Source organism: Tupaia chinensis, unplaced genomic scaffold, assembly GCF_000334495.1.
Source record: "Tupaia chinensis unplaced genomic scaffold, TupChi_1.0 Scaffold139833_1, whole genome shotgun sequence".
NCBI classification, from domain to species: Eukaryota; Metazoa; Chordata; class Mammalia; order Scandentia; family Tupaiidae; genus Tupaia; species Tupaia belangeri.
Genome location: NW_006199712.1, coordinates 3,010,836 through 3,032,958, shown reverse-complemented (window position 1 = coordinate 3,032,958; position 22,123 = coordinate 3,010,836). Strand labels below are relative to the sequence as shown.

Below are 22,123 nucleotides of genomic sequence, written 5' to 3'. Positions count from 1 at the left end.
TGTTAGGAGGTTTTCTTTTTAGACGCGATGACATATATATCAAACCCACTTCCTCCAAGGAGGACTATCCCCTCTAGTCATTTGTTATTTGGTTATTCATTAAATCGTGCATTTAACATGTAACAGGTGCCTGGCGCGTGTCCTGGGTGCTGAGGGTCCAACTTTGCAGCCCGAGAGCTTAGGTTCTAATGCGGAAAGAGAAACAATGAACGAGAGAGCATCACCTGATGGTAAATGGTGTTCTGAAAACAAAGCAGGCCGAATCCGTGCTGGGTGTGGGTGCGAGGGTGGAGAAGGCAGAGGCAGCTACTTGAGAGAAGCGGTCGAAGTGGTGGTGACACCTGCGCTGAGATCCACGCGGTGAAAAGGACCTGCCACGCACGGATCTCAGGAGCCAGCTGTCTGGAGCTGTGCTGTCCAGCTCATGGGCAGTTGAAGCTCTTGAAACGAGTCTAGTGTCACATGTTGACATGCTGTCGTCTTGCCTAGCCAAGGCCCTCGAACTCTACCCCCTGAGAACTTGCCATAAAAAACACCCAAACCTTCTGGCTGCTCAATGCATTCCGGAGGGCTTTGGGCCCATCTGGGAAACTTTATAATTTGAGAATCGTATTGCAGTGAGTGGGGCATTTCTGAGCTTGGTGTGTGTGTGTATGTGTGTGTGAGAGAGAGACCACTAAAGCTTCTGAATCACCCCAGCCCCGGCTCAGGGGTCCGACTTTCTTCTATCCCCTCACCCCATTGTAAGGAATTTCAAGTTGCCCCTTTACAAGGTTGCGTAACTGTGCAGTGATCCAGCTCCATGTCTACTGCAGGGACCATGGGGACAGTGCGCCAGACATAAGGACCAGGCTGTTCTCTCAGATGTCGCAAACACTGGGCAGCTATTCCTGGGAGGCCTCCCCTTTTTCAGGATGCCACTACTTTTCTCTTTGGGATATCTCAGGAGAGGTGGTGGACAGTCACCAGCACTGGAGGGATGGGGGAGCCAAGTGACACTGCAGCCTGACAGATGTCTTCGTCAAAGCCACTTACTAGATGGTACAGCAAGGATGGGGGGAAGTGGTTTATTCCTTAAAGGTACCCTGCTATTCACCCAAGATCAAAGGGAGAACCTCATCGTCACCATTTTTAGTCTGACTCACAGGACAGCTGTGACTCATCCTTCTAGGACAGCTCGCCCTGCCACAGGAGAGCAAATGATGGCCTTGAGGGCTAAGACGGCTGTATGAAACAGTGGGGTGAGGAGAGGGCAGTAGAACTGCACCCCATGCCAAGAAAATCCCCCTCCTTTTCCATGTCCACTGTTCTCTTTAAGCTCACTTTAGCCAGATTTCATGGAGAGGCATCATGGTTTATAACGCTTGCTCTAGATCCCCTTTTTGAGTTCATGCGACAAATCAGCACCTACATATTAATAAAGTTTGCATGGGGGCCAGCGGGTGGCATAGGAGTTGCATTGCTGGACTCCCACATGACCATGGTTCAAGTCCCGGACCTGGTGGCTTAAACATCATGCCAGGCACATGCGCATGTGTACCCAAAATCCCAAGAGGAGAGTGGAGGAGAAGAGGCTGCGGCATGGCCATCCCCCCGGCGGGGGGTGATTTCTCAGTTTCTCTCACTGCCTTTCTCCAGTGAGCATATGTGCCCTATAGTAAAAACCTTAGAGGGGAAAAAAAGAGAAAGCTTTTCATGTGGCAAGAAATAGGCAACACCAGAAATCAAAATAAGAGGCTTCTGGAAGGATTCACTTCTGCCATCTTTTATATCTGATCCTTTCTGTAGGAGCTAAAATTGCTAAAAAAAAAAAAAAAAAAAGAAAAGAAAAGAAAGAAAGAAAATGTCAGAAGCAAAAGCCAAAAAAATCTAACCAAAACCAAAGAAATCAACCCAAACCAATGGCTAGGATATGATCATGTCACATTTGTGTAGTTGGTGAAGATGTTCTGTATGCTTATCTATAGAAATACGTCTTTCCTAAACCCATTTCTTTTTGTACTTTATGACATTTCTGTGAAACTAAATTAAGAATATGAAAGAACTCTAAACTGGTATTTATAGATCACCATCAAAACAGATTTATAGTGGGATAAAGATGAGCTAATCTATTGGGTTGTCAGGAAAGTGATGACGCATTTTTACATAGGAAAAAACACAGAAAAATTAATCACGACTTTTCCGACCACCTAATAGCTAACCCCTGAATTAAGCAGAATTGGAGGGACTAGCAGTTAGCATAATGGCTATGTCGCTGGACTCCCATGTAGTCAACCACGGTTCAAGTCCTGGACCCGGCAGCTTAAACTCAACACCGGGCACGTGTGCATGCGTGCCCAAGATCCCGAGAGGAGAATGAAGGAGAAGGAATTGCGGTGTGGCCATCCCCCCTGGGGGTGATTTCTCGCTTTCTGTCTCTATGTCTCTCTCTGTCTTTCTGGCGAGTGCATGCGCCCTATAGCGAAACCCCCCCCAAAAAAAAAAAATAAAAGAAGAATTGGAGTAGAAGGCTACTCAGGTCATCTTGAAGTGGTGATGTAGATCCTAGAGAATTACATTTTGGACTGAGAAATATTCACATGACTTCTCCCCAATATTTGGTTTTCCACATATATTTTTTACAGTTGTAGAAGATCAAGGTATGAAGGATGAAAATGTGTGAATATAGGCAGGATGTGGGACCTCTTAAATTGCAAAAATGATCAGATTTCTTAAATCTCTACTTTCTTTTAGGAATTCCTTCAGGTCTTAAGAAAAAGGTTTTGGAAGTTGAAAACTGATAGTGAATGTCTGAAAAAGAAGAAAGAAATTATAAGTGATCTGAAAGTCATGCATATCTGTATGTAGAATTTCTTTTCCAGCTGCAAGGTTTTTTAACTTTTTTTATTTGTTACTATTATTATTATTATTAACTTGACTAGAGAGAGACAGAGAAAGTGAGGAATCAAGTTGCCCAGTCGGGATTCAAACCACAGTTGGCCATGTGGAAGTCCAGTGCCTTAACCATCATGCCATCTGCTGGTTTCCTCAGGCTGCAAGTTTTGAGAGGTTGATGTATTAGTCAATGTTCTTCTAGTATTCGTTTTCTCCCTTTTTCTTTTCTTTCTGGTATTCTCATTAAGCATACATTCGTTACACCTTTTGTAATTATCCCACGGGTCTTGAATATTCTCTTCTGGATTTTTATTCCCCCAGTCTTTTTTTCCTCATTGCTTTTCAGGTTTGGAAGTTTCTTTTGAGATACCCTCAAGTTCATTGATTCTTTACTCAACAGTATTTAGTCTATTAATGAGCCCGTCAAAGACATTCTTCATTTCTATCATAATGTTTTTGATTTCCGGCGTTTATTTTTGATTCATGTTTTTAGAATTTCCACCTCTTGGGGTCGGCAAGTGGCATGGTGGTTAAAGGCGCTGGACTCCCACATGGCCGACCATGGTTCAAGTCTCAGACCTGGTGGCTTGCTTGCTCCCTTCCTCTCTCTCTCTCTCTCTGTCTCTCTCAGATCAAACTGGAAAATAATAATGATAATAATAATAAATTAATTAAATAAAAATAATTCTTAAAAAAAAAAAAGAATTTCCACCTCTTAGGTACATTACCTATCTGTTCTTGCATGTGGTCTGGCATGTCTTTCATGTACATGCATGCCCAAAATCCCAAGAGGAGAGTGAACAAGATGGGATTGCAGTGTGGCCACCCACTGGTGGGCACTTTCTCACTTTCCTTCTGTCTCTGGCAAGCACGAGCACTCTACAAAAGGAGATTGGAAGGCTCTAGAAGTGGGGCCTGCTGGTAGCACAGCAGCACTGCACAGGGGAAGCCAGACCCCACATGGCTGATCAGAGTTTCTGTCTTGGCCTCAGCAGCTTAAAAAACAGACTGGGCACAAGCGTGCCTATGATCCATTAGAATCCTTAGCATAATTGTTTTAAATTCCCAGTCTGATGGTTTCGACATTCCTGCCATATCTGAGTCTGGTTCTGATGCTTATTCTATCTCTTTGAACTTTTGTTTGTTTGTTTTTTTACTTTTAATGAGTTTCATAATTTTTGGTTGAAAGCTAGACATAATGTACTTGGTAAAAAAGAACTTGGTATTAGTTCCTACAGATTTATTATTTTTTTATTTAAATTTTTTTTGAGAAGTTTGTTTTGCTATAGGGCACGTGTACTAGCCAGAAAGACAGAGAGAGAGAGAGAGAAATCACCCCCTGGGGGAATGGCCATTCCACAATCCCTTCTCCTTCATTCTCCTCGTGGGATCTTGGTCACGCACGCACACACGCCTGGCATGAATTTAAGCCACCAGGTCCAGGACTTGAACCACAGTCGACTACATGGGAGTCCAGCGGCATAGCCATTACGCTAACTGCTGGTCCCTAGTTCTGCAGATTTATACTTGTGGGTTTCTTCTCTTATAAGTTGTAATTCTCTGTATCCAACTGTCTGTCTCTCTAATTTTGGAGTAAGCAATTTGTTCTGTGACCTTATTTCTCTGGAAGATTTTATAAAAAAAGTTAATTTTTCAGTTCACCTTTTTACTTATTATTATGGAGTGGCAACTTCCAAGCTCTTTACATGTCAAACTGAAAACTGGAAGTCCTCAGCATGTGAAATATATATATATATACATTCTGCCTTGGATGTCCTCAGAATGTGAAATATATATATATATATATATATATATATATATATACATTCTGCCTTAGAGTGCATGTGCATGTATGTGTGAGAGAGAGAGAGAGAGAGCCTCTCTCTGGGGTCTGATCACATTGAAATCCCTTTTCCTCCAATTTTTCCCATCCTATTTGGATCTTGGGCATGTGCACACATGTACCTGACATGTTTTTCAGGCCACTAGGGCAAGGATTGGAACTGCAGTCAGTCACGTGGGATCCATCTCCCTCTACACAGTGGTCACCATCATACTGCAGGACTGGTACCAACAATATTACTTTAAGAAATGAATTATTGGGGCTGGCACGTGGCATGGTGGTTAAGTCACTGAACTCCCACATGGGCAACTGTGGTTCAAGTCCAGGTTCAAGTCTAGTGGTTTGCTTTCTCACTTTTCCTTTCTCTCTCTCTGGTCAAAGTAAAAAATAATAATAACAAATAAAATTAAATAAATAAATAATCCCTTTTAAGTAAATAATTCTTTTAAAATAAATTATTATTTGAAGTCATATGTGCTCTCCTGAGTTAGGAGGAGTGAGGAGAGAAAGAGAATAAGCACCCTCTGATGGAGAAAGGTCCTTTTTCTTCTATTTCTCCATCCCATAAGGATTTTGAACATGCATACACATGGGCCTATTATGCTTTTCTTTTTTAAAAAATTAATTAATTAGTTAATTAATTTTAATTTGACCAGAGAGGGATAGAGAGAGAGAGAGAAAGTGAGAAGGCAAGCTGCCAGGTCCAGGACTCGAACTGCAGTTGGCCATGTGGGAGTCCAGCACCCCTGACCACCACGCCACCTGTTGGCCCACTATTATGTTTTTCAAGCCACCGGGACTGGGATCTGAACTGCAGTCAGCTATGTGGAGTCTGCCTCCTAATGCACAGGGTTTAACTACTGAACTACAAGACTGACCGCCCAGTCAATGTTCTTTAGTTATAGGAAATGAAAACCTTCTTGCTAACTTATGAAAGTGAGTGAGAAAAAAAGAAAAAAGAAAAATTGCTGGAAGGCTACAGAGTAGCCCGTGAAATTGCATGAAGATCTGTGTGGCAAATCATGGAAAGTACATACTTGATAGGAGCTCTGGGCTCGCAGGCCTACCCGGGGTCACATGCCCGTGTATGGCCTGGTAGGTCAGTCCCACTAAGGTCTGTTGAACCCCAGCACAAGTAGAGGAGTGCATTATGGGGATAGGCACCATTATCCAGGGAGAGAGGAAACCAAACAGTTGCTGAAATCCTGACTTCCTTCCAGTCACTCCTCACTGGGGTGGAGGACCACAGTCAATATTTAGAGCAAAGACTCTTGGAATTTCTATCCAATGTTAGAATTTCTGTATACCCTTGGGCCAGCAGGTGGCGTGATGGTTAAGGGCACTGGATTCCCACATGGCTGACCATAGTTCGAGTCCTAGACCTGGCAGCTTACTTTCTCATTTTCTCTTTCTCTCTCTCTCTCTCTCGCTCTCTCTCTTTCCCCCTCTCTGGTCAAATTAAAATAAATAAATAAAGTCAAATATTTATTAAAAAATTCTGTATACTCTTTATATTTAATGGATTTTTGATTACTAAAGGCTGAATCTCAATATGAACAGTATATAAGCTGCACGGGAACACCACATAATGGTTTAGGATTTGTTATTTAAGATTTCTTTTACTTGACATTTATTCTATACGGTTGTGCATGTCTCCCTTCACCCATTTTAAGTCAACTTCAAGGGGGAAAAAATACTAGATAATTCTCTTTTTAATGTTTCATTTTTACTTTGAAATAGATCCAGACTTTCTGATAAACTCTGATCTAAAACCTAGATCTAGATCCTTATATTGCCATGGAAAATGAAAGGAAAAAAAAAATTCAGAGGGCTAACAGATTACTTGTCAAAGATTGGTTTGGGAAATAAGACCTACTGTTTCTCATTTCCAGCATTTCTGATCCCCATCTTTCTCTGCTCGCCTGTGTATCAGCTTGGGATCCATTGCAGACAACAGAATCACCGTGCAGCTTACTTTCTCATTTTCTCTTTCTCTCTCTCTCTCTCGCTCTCTCTCTTTCCCCCTCTCTGGTCAAATTAAAATAAATAAATAAAGTCAAATATTTATTAAAAAATTCTGTATACTCTTTATATTTAATGGATTTTTGATTACTAAAGGCTGAATCTCAATATGAACAGTATATAAGCTGCACGGGAACACCACATAATGGTTTAGGATTTGTTATTTAAGATTTCTTTTACTTGACATTTATTCTATACGGTTGTGCATGTCTCCCTTCACCCATTTTAAGTCAACTTCAAGGGGGAAAAAATACTAGATAATTCTCTTTTTAATGTTTCATTTTTACTTTGAAATAGATCCAGACTTTCTGATAAACTCTGATCTAAAACCTAGATCTAGATCCTTATATTGCCATGGAAAATGAAAGGAAAAAAAAAATTCAGAGGGCTAACAGATTACTTGTCAAAGATTGGTTTGGGAAATAAGACCTACTGTTTCTCATTTCCAGCATTTCTGATCCCCATCTTTCTCTGCTCGCCTGTGTATCAGCTTGGGATCCATTGCAGACAACAGAATCCATTCAAACTAGAGCTAGAAGGGAATCCACTAGTATGCACTGGGTGGCTTACAGACTCACTAAAGAACTGAAGTTGACCCAAGGCTGTGCTTTTTGAACAATCATTGCAATGCCTCTGTCACGAGCAGTAAGGCAGAGGGAAGAGGCAGAATCAGGAAGTCATTGACCAAGTCCTTCCATTGTACTAACGCAGATGATCTGTGCTCACCCTTTGACAAAACTGACTTGGATCATGGATAGAGGAAGATAAGTCAGTCAAGGTGATTGTAACATAATAGTACAGAGTCATAGAGGCCAAGGGGAGAGCTCACGAAGAGAAGGAAATGGAAAAAGGGGGCCTGAGCAATGTCTGTCGGTCAAGGAGAATATCGTTGGAACTCTGACAAGAGTCATTCTCGTGAGATGAGTGAAGCCAGAATGCAGTGGCTGAAGGAGGGAGTGGGAGGTAAGAAAACAAAGGCAGTGAGCGCTGCTCTTTCAAAACGCCTGGCTGTGAAGGAGAGGAGAGAGAGGGGGTGGTCACTAGACATAGTAGGGAACAGGGTGGCTTTCTCATTTTAGAAGATGAGAGAGACGAGTCGTACATTTTTAAATGCTCGTAGGAGGAATCCTATTGAGTAGAAGTAGTTTAGACCAGTACAGTAGAAGTAGTTTAGACCAGTACATGGAGAGTGTGGTTCTTGAAGAGGCGGGGAGTAGAATCAGAGATTTGAGGCAACGAAGGGAGAGCCAGGTCAGAGATTGAAAATACCTACAGCAGAGAACAAGAGAAAAAGCGGTTCGGGTATTATAGGAGGATCCTTGGGCAACATCGAGTCTGAATGAAAATCTGTACTTAAAAATGAAATGTAGCAGGGCCAGCAGGTGATGTGGAGTTTAAGGCACTGGATCCCACATGGTCAGCTTTATAGTTCAAGTCCTGGACCCGACCACTTGAGAATCACACCAGGCATGTGAGTATGTGTGCCCAGAATCAGAGAGGAGAGTGGAGAAGAGACTGTGGCTCGGCTATCCCTCTTAGGGGGTGATTTTGCATCTTCTTTTTCTCTGTCTCTCTCTTTCTGGTGAATGTATGTACCCTATAACAAAAAAAAAAAAAAAGGAAAGAAAAAGAAAAAAAGGATTGCAAATATATAGTATGCAGATGCTCAGATGTGGGACTGGCTGAGCCACGGTGATTAGGGGCTGAGCAAATCCTATTATTACCTGGTGTATCAGTCTGGGATCAATTGGAGACAACAGAATCCATTCAAACTAATTGGGACAGAAGGGGATCCACTAGTATACACTGATTGGCTTACAGATCCCAAACTGATACACCAGGTATGCAGAGAAAGAGGCTGGAGGCTAGCAAACCTTATGGATTTGTTAAGATCCTTCTGATCACAAGCAGTAAATACTACTGAAACTGAATCATAACATAAAGGGAATGCATTTCACATGAGGAAAAGTCCAAAGGTGTGTAGGCATCAGGCCCAGATGGATCAAGGCTTCCTTTGTGCTTTACTCTGTTCCTGTTCCATAACACTGGACTTACTTTATCTTTCTTTGTAAGTTTGTTTATTTATATCCCCATAAACAAGGGAGAGAGCAATCACCCCCAACAGGGTTTTGATGCCATGATCTACCCCCAGCTTCAGCCAGCTTCTGATCATAGACATGCACACGCCCAGCATATTCAAGGAGGTCTCCAAACATGAACCCAGAACCTCCAGATAGGGCAGCCTTACAGAGCATCACATTTTCACCACCATTCCATGGTTTGACTCTCACTGGCTTTATTCTTATCTTGTCTTCCCTCAGGGTTATACAGTGACTGTAGCAGCAACCAAGGTTGAGAATCCCAGGAAAATCCTGAAAGAGTGGGGAAGGAAGAGGTAAAATACCTACCTTCTGCCTTGCAACTCCCCTCAAGCCAGTCTCCACCATTTCTCCCTTTTTGGCAAGACCTAACAAAAAGCCAGATGGCAAGGGAGCCTAGAATCAGCTCCAATACAGAGCAGATGAGGGAGAGGATGGGAAAATGAATCTGAAGGCAAACAGGCAAGTGTCTGGCAAAGGCCCAGGAGCTACTTGGCAGACACAATGGAGTGGACTTCTTAGGAGTGGTCTCCCGACAAGGAAGCAAGAAAGACAGAGATCCCCCTAGAGCACAAAGCTGAGGAGCTCTGTGGAGGCCTTGTCTTCCTGATGTGCAGGAGGGGACCACGAAGTGGCATGCTATTTTGAGTTCCCACTCTCAACCATCTAGTTTTGCCTCTCAACCATCTAGTTCTTCTGAAATTGTCCAGCAAGTTGGGAAGTGGTTGAATGTCTTATTTAGCCACATCTTGACTCAAATGAGAATTCACATCACATGGAGATCTGGAGTCCTGGGAGCTGTTTGCAGTTCTAAGTGAGCACTTTGGGTTATTTTGGGGAAGTGAACTAAGAGCACTTAGATTGTGCAAATAATAGTTACGTTACTGTTAAGAAAAGCATATTTGGTAAGGAACATGTGTGCTAGCTAATCAGGGGCCCGGCTGTGGGTGATACTGTTTGGACTGTAGTATTTTCCCATCCTCCTTCTGTAACCAGATGCTCCAGAGCTCCAACAAGGACCCCAAACTGACTGGACACTTGGCGTGGGCAACTCTTCACAGAGTGCACCTTGGCCCAAACCCTCAGGTTCCCATGGTCCTGTCCTCATACTCCCCAGGATCAGGCATCACATGCCACTGTTTGCCAGAGAGCCAAGGAGTGAGAAGGGGACAGCTGCTGTTGTTCGCCCATCATCCCTTCCTAAAGGAAACTAACCTCTGCCCTCCATCTGGCTCTGGAAAGGGCTCAACTCACAGGCACTCATACCTCGTCTCCAGAAGAGGCCATGTGGCCTGAGATTTTTCTTTCCAAGAAATTTGAATTGAGAAACACAGCCAGCTGGGCCAGAGAGACACCTGAAGTTGGCTCAGCTGGTCTGAGTGCCCTGAGAGCCACTCGCGGCAGGGGTTCCTGACTGGAATCTCCAGTGCTGCACCGCTCCCTACACTTCCTGAGTGGTCAGCTCTGTGCATCCTGCCAACTCCCCAAGGCTCCTCCTCCAAACCTTTTCTTGCTTCCTCAAGAGGAGCGTTTTCTGTTCCTGGTAACCAAGATAGCAAACTCAAATAAGAGTCAACATGATTTAAAGACTTAGCAATCGCCACTGAGCTTAAGAACTGAAATTGGATCTCCTTTGCTTGGGTTATTTGGGACAGGGAGACTGTAAAGGCACGCACATCCACCAGGATTCCGACACAGGCTGAATCGCACAGAAGCCCGTGGACCACACGTACTCTTAAAACAGGAAGGTGCGAGAAGTTTGATCATCTGAGTTATGTAAGTATTTTCTTAGAAGATATGGTATGGAAGTAGCTCAAGAATTTTCTTTTTTATTTAACTCGTATTGTAAATAGTAATAGACTGAGGGTGCTTCATCGGGGCAAGCATACTCTTCCCTTCTGCCTGCTGGTTTTTATACAAAGGGTAAACGTTCATACCACGTTTATTCGTGTTACACATATTTTACTGTCCATTTAGAAAAATGCGTTTGCTGAAGGCTATCTCCTGAATGAACACAAAGCCAAACAAATGCAATCCGACACACTGTGCTTACAAAGAATTTATTGTTATTTCCCACATTTGTTTTTCAGCAAAAAAAAAAAAATGCATAGTTGTATTATTTATACAGAATTTCATATTTAAGACTGTAGGGAACAAGTGTTTCAGAAAACCCAAATCGTAGCAAACTATATAACAGACATGAGTCACAAGTTTGTTCCATTACATGCACAGAGTTGACTAAAGTAAGATCGACTTCTATAGACTACTTTGCTTAACTTATCAAATAACATGGGCTTATGATTAAGTAATGCTTTTCTGTCAGAATATACTATTGATGTGAAACCACGTGGTAGGACGTGTAAGGACATTCACACATTCTGAGGATGCTTTTCTAGCTAGCTCAATACAGCTCTTGAGGATGTAAGTGAGGACCAGAGTCAGGGTAGTCTAAGAAGAATTAATTTAGCAAGCAGTGGAAAAACATGCTTTCTTTATGCCTTCTTTACTCCCTTCTTCCTCCATCATCACCATTAAACGAACTTAGAACAAAAACAGAAATGGACACAAGAAGGTCACCCTCCCTCTGTTTCTGACCTGAGGGAAAAAAAAATGAGTATGGCCCTTTATGTAATGCCCTTTACCGCAAAAGGGGATCTGCTGGTTGTACATTCTGGCGAATCTGAGTCATCGTACTTAAATCCTCAGTTTTGAAAGGCTCCAACAAGGACCCCAAACTGACTGGACACTTGGCGTGGGCAACTCTTCACAGAGTGCACCTTGGCCCAAACCCTCAGGTTCCCATGGTCCTGTCCTCATACTCCCCAGGATCAGGCATCACATGCCACTGTTTGCCAGAGAGCCAAGGAGTGAGAAGGGGACAGCTGCTGTTGTTCGCCCATCATCCCTTCCTAAAGGAAACTAACCTCTGCCCTCCATCTGGCTCTGGAAAGGGCTCAACTCACAGGCACTCATACCTCGTCTCCAGAAGAGGCCATGTGGCCTGAGATTTTTCTTTCCAAGAAATTTGAATTGAGAAACACAGCCAGCTGGGCCAGAGAGACACCTGAAGTTGGCTCAGCTGGTCTGAGTGCCCTGAGAGCCACTCGCGGCAGGGGTTCCTGACTGGAATCTCCAGTGCTGCACCGCTCCCTACACTTCCTGAGTGGTCAGCTCTGTGCATCCTGCCAACTCCCCAAGGCTCCTCCTCCAAACCTTTTCTTGCTTCCTCAAGAGGAGCGTTTTCTGTTCCTGGTAACCAAGATAGCAAACTCAAATAAGAGTCAACATGATTTAAAGACTTAGCAATCGCCACTGAGCTTAAGAACTGAAATTGGATCTCCTTTGCTTGGGTTATTTGGGACAGGGAGACTGTAAAGGCACGCACATCCACCAGGATTCCGACACAGGCTGAATCGCACAGAAGCCCGTGGACCACACGTACTCTTAAAACAGGAAGGTGCGAGAAGTTTGATCATCTGAGTTATGTAAGTATTTTCTTAGAAGATATGGTATGGAAGTAGCTCAAGAATTTTCTTTTTTATTTAACTCGTATTGTAAATAGTAATAGACTGAGGGTGCTTCATCGGGGCAAGCATACTCTTCCCTTCTGCCTGCTGGTTTTTATACAAAGGGTAAACGTTCATACCACGTTTATTCGTGTTACACATATTTTACTGTCCATTTAGAAAAATGCGTTTGCTGAAGGCTATCTCCTGAATGAACACAAAGCCAAACAAATGCAATCCGACACACTGTGCTTACAAAGAATTTATTGTTATTTCCCACATTTGTTTTTCAGCAAAAAAAAAAAAAAATGCATAGTTGTATTATTTATACAGAATTTCATATTCAAGACTGTAGGGAACAAGTGTTTCAGAAAACCCAAATCGTAGCAAACTATATAACAGACATGAGTCACAAGTTTGTTCCATTACATGCACAGAGTTGACTAAAGTAAGATCGACTTCTATAGACTACTTTGCTTAACTTATCAAATAACATGGGCTTATGATTAAGTAATGCTTTTCTGTCAGAATATACTATTGATGTGAAACCACGTGGTAGGACGTGTAAGGACATTCACACATTCTGAGGATGCTTTTCTAGCTAGCTCAATACAGCTCTTGAGGATGTAAGTGAGGACCAGAGTCAGGGTAGTCTAAGAAGAATTAATTTAGCAAGCAGTGGAAAAACATGCTTTCTTTATGCCTTCTTTACTCCCTTCTTCCTCCATCATCACCATTAAACGAACTTAGAACAAAAACAGAAATGGACACAAGAAGGTCTCTATTGAACCCTCCCTCTGTTTCTGACCTGAGGGAAAAAAAATGAGTATGGCCCTTTATGTAATGCCCTTTACCGCAAAAGGGGATCTGCTGGTTGTACATTCTGGCGAATCTGAGTCATCGTACTTAAATCCTCAGTTTTGAAAGGGATGAACCTCATAAGGCAGGTGGTTGGAGAAGGCCTAAATGTATGTGGAATCCTTTGAGAAAGCTCTCGTCCTTGAGGCTGGGTTTGTGGGAAGGGAAGACTTGCAAGGGTGGTGGAAATGGTTTGGGCGAAGGCTGACATGAAGAGTTCAGACCTATCACATGCTTGGTGCAGATAAAAAAGCAGCCACAGAATTCACCCCTCCCCCCCCAGCTCTGAAACACAGAGACCCTCTCCCTAATCCATGTCACAGTGGCAGGGGATTTATTCTTCTTCCACTCTGTAGACATGAGGGACAGCGTCCAGGACCACACATTTTACCAGCCATGCTGTTCACTGTGGTTATTCCCTCAGCTGAGTGCAATGTGCCTCAGCTCTTTTTTGAAAGCCTTGTTATTCAGTGGCTTGGTTAAGATAATTTTGCTCAGAGGACCAGCAGTTAGCATAATGGCTATGCCGCTGGACTCCCACGTAGTCGACCGCGGTTCACGTCCTGGACCGGGTGGCTTAAAACTCATGCCGGGCGCGTGTGCATGCGTGCCCAAGATCCCGAGAGGAGAACAGAGGAGAAGGGATTTGGGCATGGTCATCCCCCCTGGGGGGTGATTTCTCGCTTTCTGACTCTCTTGTCTCTCTCCATCTGTCTGGCGAGCACACGTGCCCTGTAGCAAAAACCTCTCAAAAAAAAAAAAAAAAAAAAAGATAATTTTGCTCAGAACCTCCAGAAAAGAAAACCAACCTGGTCAGAAAGTGGACCTTCTGTGCTAAGCCTTGCTGGGAGAATGACTTTAATGAAGTTTCTAATTAGAATTTTAAAAAGACCTTTAAGCTTAGCTTTGTTACACACCTAGAACCTATCTGACATGTTTCTTCTTTAAAAAAAAAAAAAAAAAAAGATTTTCTTTAATCCTTCTTTAAACTATACATTATTTACATTTTTAAAGACCTATTAGGTCTTTATCGTTTGGATAAGAGCCCAAGGTGATTAAACGCCCAGGACAAAGAAGAGGCTCTCCAAAAAGCACTGATTCTCATCTATGTGCTAAGGCCTGTGTTTACAAACAAGTCGCTATTATAAAATTTTGAAATATAAAATTAAAATATTTCTTTAAAAAATTTTCCCATGAATTTTCTTTTTTTGTATTCAGCATATTAAAAACAGATTACGCTTTCTAACCAGAGATGGAACTAACAGAAGAAATGAAACTCATGTGTCCCTGTGCTTCATCTAGAACAAGGGTTTATTTATACGGTGTCTGTTCTCAGTGTCGTGGTTAACCATGAGGAGCAGGGTCATCTTTACAGCACGGCTCAGTGACAACTGAAGACCTCCCACTCTGCCTCGAGTGTTTATTGCATATTTGGGGTGGAGTGGTGAGGCAAGAGAAAGGTGGTCTGCCACTCTTACATATTGGAGAATCATTTTGCACATTCAAGACATGTTCCTTGAGCAATGCCATGTTTGGAATAGCTTCTAGAGATTGTTCCAGAACAAAAAGCAAGAACGGAAGCTCATGCATTACTTTGAAGAGCGCTGTACACGGGGGAACATTTCTGAAAGCTCAAAGAAAAGGCTGTTTTTTCCATTGAGTTAAATAGTAAACGAGCAGGCATACAGCTGCACATAGGTGTGTGTGTTCAGAGCTTTCAAAAGTCACATCCTGCCACAATTACCAGCTACGTGAGCGGTCTTAGCCCCTGACCTATAAATAAACACGAATTCTGCAACTCGATCACAGATTCTTAAGAAGTTGTTTGAAAACAAAAAAGCCTACAACTAGTTCAAAATCTGCAAACCAGAAATGCAGTGATTACGTGAGGCCTTTTTTCAAAACAGCAACAACAGAAAATTGAACTAGTTTCGTGGACTTAGAGACCAAGAACTGACATCCATTTTCACAATTAAATGATTATCCACGGAATCAAAGAGATCAAATCTTCCTTCCATAGGAAAGTATGTGGCTTCTTACGAAGGAATGCAGTAATGCTCCACTCCAATCCCTAAATGCTTTCTTTTTCAGTTTGTCTGGGCTTATTTGCTTTTTCTCAGGTAATTTATGTCATAGAATATTGGCAATCCTTCAAGAAAATGATGCAAAAGGTGATTTACAGTTGGCTGGTGTAATCCCCTAATACCTTTTTGCCTTATTGCCTAATTTTACAAAAACAAATTAAGGAAATTAAGCCAGTGGATAAATGCACTTCTCAAAATATACCTGGGCACTAGTGCTCAGGTCAAAAGCTACAGGACATGGTTAACTGCCAAGCAGAATTCCTTGCCTCCCTACTTGAAAGCCGACACCCTGGATGTTCACATGCTTTTTAGGGACACATTTTCAAATTCAAGAAAAACCGTCCTAGCTGAATTTACTGTCCCAAGCTGGCTGTTTGAACCTAATCCTCCTCATTCTCTTTTCCCATTCTTCCTATCTTGTTAACATTTGACACTTCTTTTAAATGATTTCCTCCAGATTGTTTTCCTAAGACACATTTCATAAGGAGCAACACAAAGCTCTTAAAAGAAGAAAAAGGCTAGAAAACATTCATCTTAATTTTGGAGATTTAAGCATTTAAATTCGTATGAAAGGGGCCTCAAAAAGTTCATGGAAAATGTATATTATGAAAAAACTATGCACAGGTTTCAATTTTTTGTATCAGAATAAACTTGTACTTTAATTCCATTTTTTTGGCAAACTTTTTGAAGTCTCTCTCTAGATATACATATAGCTATATCTATAATAACTTTGTTATTCTATCTATGAAATCCAGACACTTGACATCACAATGTAGGCACTTCGAATGAATTATACTTCCTAATGGTATGACTACTATTAATCCTCCAATAGATTTTGTTGCTAGGGTCTTTATTAATGATGATAAATGTTAAATTCTGTACATATGCCTGCTATTGCTTTACTTGGATTGCATATTAAAATTTTCAAGTTACTGGGGCCAGCAGTGGTGTGGTGATTGAGGCACTCGACTCACACATGACTGACTGTGGTTCAAGTCCCAGACCAGGCAACTTGCTTTCTTACATTCTCTCTCTCTCTCTCTCTCTCTCGGGTGAGTGCATGTGCTATATAGCAGGTCAAATAATACTAATACTAATAATAAAATTTAAAATTCTAAAAAATTTTTTTCAAGTTACTTTTAACCATAGGTTAAGGAGCAAACAGAAAAAAAAAAAAGAAATTGATTGCAAGTAAACAATCACGTTCGTTAAAATAAGATTCTGTGTATTGCACTTATGCTCATAGACATGGCAAAATACTCAAACTCAGTGACTTAGGACATTCTAGGCAACGTCAGAGTTTGGTCCCTGGTCAGAGAGCCTTTCTGGTGTTTTTGTTCTATCAGAAAGCAGAAGGATAGTGGCTATGATAACATGATCCCATTCAATGTTTTACATATAGGAAATGTTTGATCATCACTCAAGGGATTATGTAAATGAATCAACATCAACACTAAGGACGATGACAGATTGAATCAGCAGACTTCACCAGATGAAGAACAAAGTGATGCCCTCTTCAGTGACTGATGACATTTAAAGATTTTAAAATCTAATTTAAAAGATCGTCATACTTTGCTCTGTTTTAAAATGATAAAAATTTGGGGGCCAGCAAGTGGTGTGGTAGTGAAAGTACTGGATTCCCACATGGCTGACCAGGGTTCAAGACCTGGACCTGGTGGCTTGTAAACCCCAACAAGTAAATAGATAAATAATAAATAAATAAATATAATTCTAAAAATTCAATGAAAGATATGGATATATTTCCAGTTAGTGTCTGTGTACTTGGATAGGCGTAAATCATAACCATGCAAACTAGTAGACACTCAGAGTTTAGCATAATCATTCCCAAATTCTACTTTATTTTATTTTTGTTTCTAATTTACTGAGAGCACATGCACTGACCAGAGAAAGACAGAGAGAAAATGAGAAAGCATCCCCCATGAGGGATGGTCATACCACCGTTCTTTTTCACCCATCTCTCCCTCTTTTCAGGATTCTAGGTACACACGCGCACACACACACTGCCAATTTCTCAGACCCCTGGGTCTGCGACTTAAACCACACGCTGTTAACCATGTGGGATCCAGCCGCCTTAACCACCATGCTGCCATACCCAAATCTATCTATTCCTGGTTTGAAAACTTAATTGTCACCTTAGCGATAAAACTTTCAGATGGAGATAACGCCAACCGTACCTGTCTCCTCGATAGCCTTTGTGCAAGTTAACTGAAGTCGTGAATTGATTTGAAGATAAAAACTGCTGCTTATTATTGCTGCTAGCTCTCAGATTCAGCACCAAATCAGAATAAAATGATAAAACTCACTTTCATATCCCCAATTTTGCATCCTTAGAGATAATTCCTACCAAGGAGCAATGAGTTAGGCTGAACGGTTCTTTGACTGAATGCACTTCCAGGCAGGATTTATGAATGGAAACCTGTGAAGGCCTCTCTGGCCAGCTCGTAGCCCCAGATGCTCGCCCTGGGCTATTTATGGGAAGTGTATGGTTAGTGGCAAAGATCACATTTATTTTTATATGCCAGTCATGACATGGCTGAAGCACTCACTTCCTCTCTCTGGGAAGGTCATCCGCTTCATCTGAACTACAAAAAGGACAAGGCAGAAAGGAGCCCCTTTTGCCAACTACCTCTGCCCGCGTCATCCCAGGGAGTAACCCACACGGTGACGGGCACCAAAGTCGAACACCCTCATTTCCCCGGCATGACTCCATGTTGCTGCTCTTTGGGATGTCATCGAGATCATGACTAACAAGTAAAAATAAAATGGATTACATAATATGCTTTATTCTACTGCCAAAATAGGTTGCACGGAGATAATGGAGTGAATTCTTATTTATAATTTGTCCTACATTTCAAACAGCTGAACACAACAAAGTAAAACTGAGTTTTAACGGATATGGTAAAATGGGGAGTAGGAAAGAAGGTTTTGAAAGGTATTTTATTCTGATCACTATATTATCCCTGAAATGTGTAATAAACCTGGATAGTTCCATGCAAATGGGGAGACTCTTCTAAGTAAACATTACCTTCTAAAATATCATGTCAAGACAGAAATATGACATAAGTTAGCACATTACCTATATAATTTAACATGTCATCGTCTTAAATAGTGCATATGGTATCTGTTTGCAAACATGAAGTGAATCGGTACCACTGTTTTCAACTGGCATGGCCTCTTGCTCATGCTATGTATGGTAAATAAAATCTAAGATGAAATGAACAAGGTAAGTGGAAAAAGAAAAAGAAAAGTGAGTCCCCATTTGCTCTGGGACATTCCAGGTGCTGAACCTTTGTGGGGATAAGTGTGTCACCTCACTGGGCTCATGCATTGTAATCACTTGAAAATGATATGGGTATAATTTTATCCTTAAGTGGCCTCTGCTTAAAGACAAAAACACAGGGCAAGATAAGACGTCTGTGGACCCAGAAGATCTCCAACAAAACCTAAAATGGCAAATTTGGAGTTTAGTTCTTGTTCCAAACTCATCAACCCTTTACAGAAGTCTTCCTTCTTGAAAGTTCCTCTGAAAGTGAGATCCCCTTTCACCAAGAAGCTAGAAAACACCCTTGGACCTGTTTCTCCAGCTTCCAAACCAACATTCTTTGGAGCTGTAAAAGACACAACAATGACATGCACATAAGTTTGCCTGTGGAGCTAGCCTGACTTCCACAGTTGTTCTTGAATACATGCACCGGATCCAGTTATAGCTCAGGAATACCATCTGTGGTCCACACAGACGCCAGCCTCTGTCACCTAACAGGAATCTCCTTGCACTCTGCAAAAGATGAGACAAGGACACTCCCCAGCAACTGGGTAAGGTATATTTACGATCGATCCCATTGAGAGGTTCTAAATGAAACACTGACATACAGAAATGTCATTTATGTATGCAAATGAACGCGTGCAAGGACACACACACACACACACACACACGGATACTGGTTCCTCCAGGGAACTGTGCTGAGCTTCTCTGTTTATAAATACAAAAGTGATTCCCAGAATAAATAAAAACAGCAATCTTGTTAGGAGCACCAGCCTCCCCACGCTGAGGTAAGTGTTCATCTACCTTATGTGCTTGATATAAAGTATGACTCGAGGCCAAGACTCCCCTTTGGGTGCCTTATTTGGCTCTGACCCACAACAACGTAGCAGGATGTGTAATAAGTCTTTAAGTGGTTTGCGTTCATCTAGAGTTGCCATCTGAGTTACAAGTCAGCGTCTGTAAGAAATGTCTAAATAACACTGACCAATCTGCTCGTTAGAATGGGTCTCAGGGGCGTGCTCACTCATTTTTCATGATGCAGAGTGACTGCCAATCATTTCAATAACTCTGGATCCAATGTGACTTCCGTGTTCAAATGGGCAAGCGTAATCTAACATGAGCTCGGAATTTCCAGTTACAACTCCTGTAATATGCTGCTGACTTTCAGACGATAACGGCCTCCTTTATGCCTGAATATTGTATGTTAATTTTAAGCAAGGGTGGATGGTGTCAGTCTAGAAGGGCGCCCTTCTTGACTGACACCTTGCCGTGTGGCTGCATGAGGAACCACAGCCACATTAGTGAACTGGCTCCTGCTCTCCGGCAGAAGCCAAGCGCTTTGCGTGTCCCTATAAACTGCTCCCGGCCTTTCCAAAAACTCAAAACCAACACCAACTTCCTTCCCTCCTGGGTGGAACGTGACACCTTGCTTTGAAGTAAGGTAAGAAAAGCTCACTCCTCCTGCTTGGGAGCCATACAAGAAACAGCGTTTGAGGACCAGTCATTTGGGCATTGCTTCAAAAGGCACATTTATTCCAGCGGTAATTTAAATCAGTAGAGAAGGAAAGAGTAAGATTAAAAACAGGATGGGTTTTGTGGAATACATGAAAGTAAATAAGAATTGCAAGTCTATACAAACCACTCCAAGCTCCTCACCAATAGTTAAACCAGAGTCCCTAAGGTAGAATAATTCACAGTTGTACCATGACACACACAGGCCTTCAGGAAACACTGTTTAAAAAAGTAGTTGAGAACTCTCAAGCAGCTTGCCCTGATGTCCAGTTCAAGTGTAAGCAATGCAGAAGGCTGCAAATTTCAAAACTACGTGACAGAAAATTCAGTGCATATCGCAGACTTGGATAAATTATGAAAAATCATCATATATATATATTACTATTTAAATAACATATGAGGAACATTTTTAAATAATTAACTCGTGTTCACATTCCATGCATGTTCTAGCAAATTAAACCCTGGGTTTGTGTCTCTGTGCCCATGTCCTACAAAGCTCCTTTCTTAGGACAGATCCAAGCATTCCTCCGACTGAAATGGAGGCACCCAAGGATTCGTCTAGGTCCCCTTTTTACTGCATACCTCACCTTGCAAGAACTAACGTTATTACCTCTGGCACAGAAGACAAGATCGGAAAAACGGACTGTCTGGGGCTTTATTTGGGATTTCACTTGCTGTCTCTGAAAAAAATCCCTGGATGTCACAGACATCAATTTGAATTTCTTCCAGGGGCAAGAATCAGTGGCCTTCTGTCTCCCTCCTGCCTCACCCCCCTCTCTCTGTTCCAAAGCCCAAGTGGGCTGGGATCCCCTTGGAGCAGTGGTTTTCTCCCTGGTGGTTTGCAGCACCCTCTTCGAGCAAAGAAGGAAATACAACAAAACTTGAAAACAAACCAACAATAGCGACAACGGAAACTCCAAACAAACAGGTGGGCGAACCAGCAGCCTCCTCCAAGGCGGAGGCTCACTTTTTACTGCAGAACTCAGAGCTGTTGAGGAACTTCCGGATGACCAGCCCCAAGCACACCACCAGCAGCAGCATGTAGCCCACGGTGCCGGAGAAGGTGGGCGCAGCAGGCGGGGCCTGCAGGAACTGGCGCAGGCCCTCCTCCACGTAGTACACCTGATCGTAGATGCTGAGAAAGGTGAAGATGTGGAAGAGCTGGTGGCTGTGGCCGATGATGTCGAAGAGGCCCGGCTGGATGCGCTCGGGAATCTTGCTGACGTTGAAGAAGGCCGCCACCACCAGCCAGAAGTAGCGGCGGTAGAAGTGCACGAAGAGCGTGGGGTTCTCGCCGCGCAGGTCGAAGAGCCAGCTCTCCAGCATTATGGGGCAGGCCATGCTGAGCGGCATGACAAAGACAAAGGTGCGCAGCGCGAACGGGTAGGCGCACCAGTCAGTGCGACTCTTGCAGCAGGCCACCGTGCAGGCCACGGCCAGCACGAAGGCCACCGGCAGCACCAGCGCACGGTACGCTGCGATGAGGCGCGTGCAGTCCACGTGCCAGCCCAGGCGCTGCTGGACGTATGGGGTCATGACTCTGGCGTCCAGCAAGCTCAGGCCGGGCAGCAGGTAGTAGTAGTAGGCCACGGTGCTGCCGAAACCATAGTAACTGATGGACGCGTAGTCCAGGTAGAAGAAGGCGGCGCGCAGGCGCAGCGACAGGCAGCTGAACACGTGCGCGGTGCAGCTCATGGCGAAGGTCAGGAGCACTCCGGACGCATAGCACCACAGCGGCAGCAGCCACGGGTGGTGGAAGGGCACGTCGCGACCGCTCAGGAAGAAGAGGCGGCAGAACTTGCTCAGGAACAGCAGCAGCGGGATGAAGTGCGTCCAGAAGTTGAGCGTCTCGTTGGTAGGCTTCAGCACCGAGGCTAGGCACTCCTGCGCGGTGCACGGCAGACGCCGGTAGCCGGACAGGATGAAGCACTCCACGAAGTCATCGGGCACCTCGTCCCAGCGAAGCAGAGGCTTGGCAGACGTGGGAGGGTCCCCGGAGGCGGCCGGGTGGGGGTGCCGAGCAGCCCCCGAGGCGGCAGCGG

At 43.2% G+C, this 22,123-nt stretch overlaps 1 protein-coding gene and 1 long non-coding RNA gene across 2 annotated transcripts in view; one reads left to right on the top strand and one right to left on the bottom strand.

Annotated features, from left to right (window-relative positions):
* Positions 1-10,577, top strand: part of LOC102479947 (uncharacterized) — a 15,147-nt gene extending 4,570 nt beyond the window's left edge. Inside the window, exons 3-4 of the long non-coding RNA XR_336566.2 lie at positions 9,061-9,134; positions 10,494-10,577. This is a non-coding gene — a long non-coding RNA (uncharacterized LOC102479947). The remainder of the gene's footprint in view (positions 1-9,060; positions 9,135-10,493) is intronic.
* Positions 10,578-20,081: 9,504 nt separating this feature from the next.
* PAQR9 (progestin and adipoQ receptor family member 9) lies at positions 20,082-22,123 on the bottom strand (the record flags this gene model as incomplete). Its single annotated transcript, XM_006162321.2, is given in 1 exon segment — positions 20,082-22,123. A coding segment is annotated over 1 exon segment (1,079 nt), but the record flags the coding sequence as incomplete, so codon positions are not given.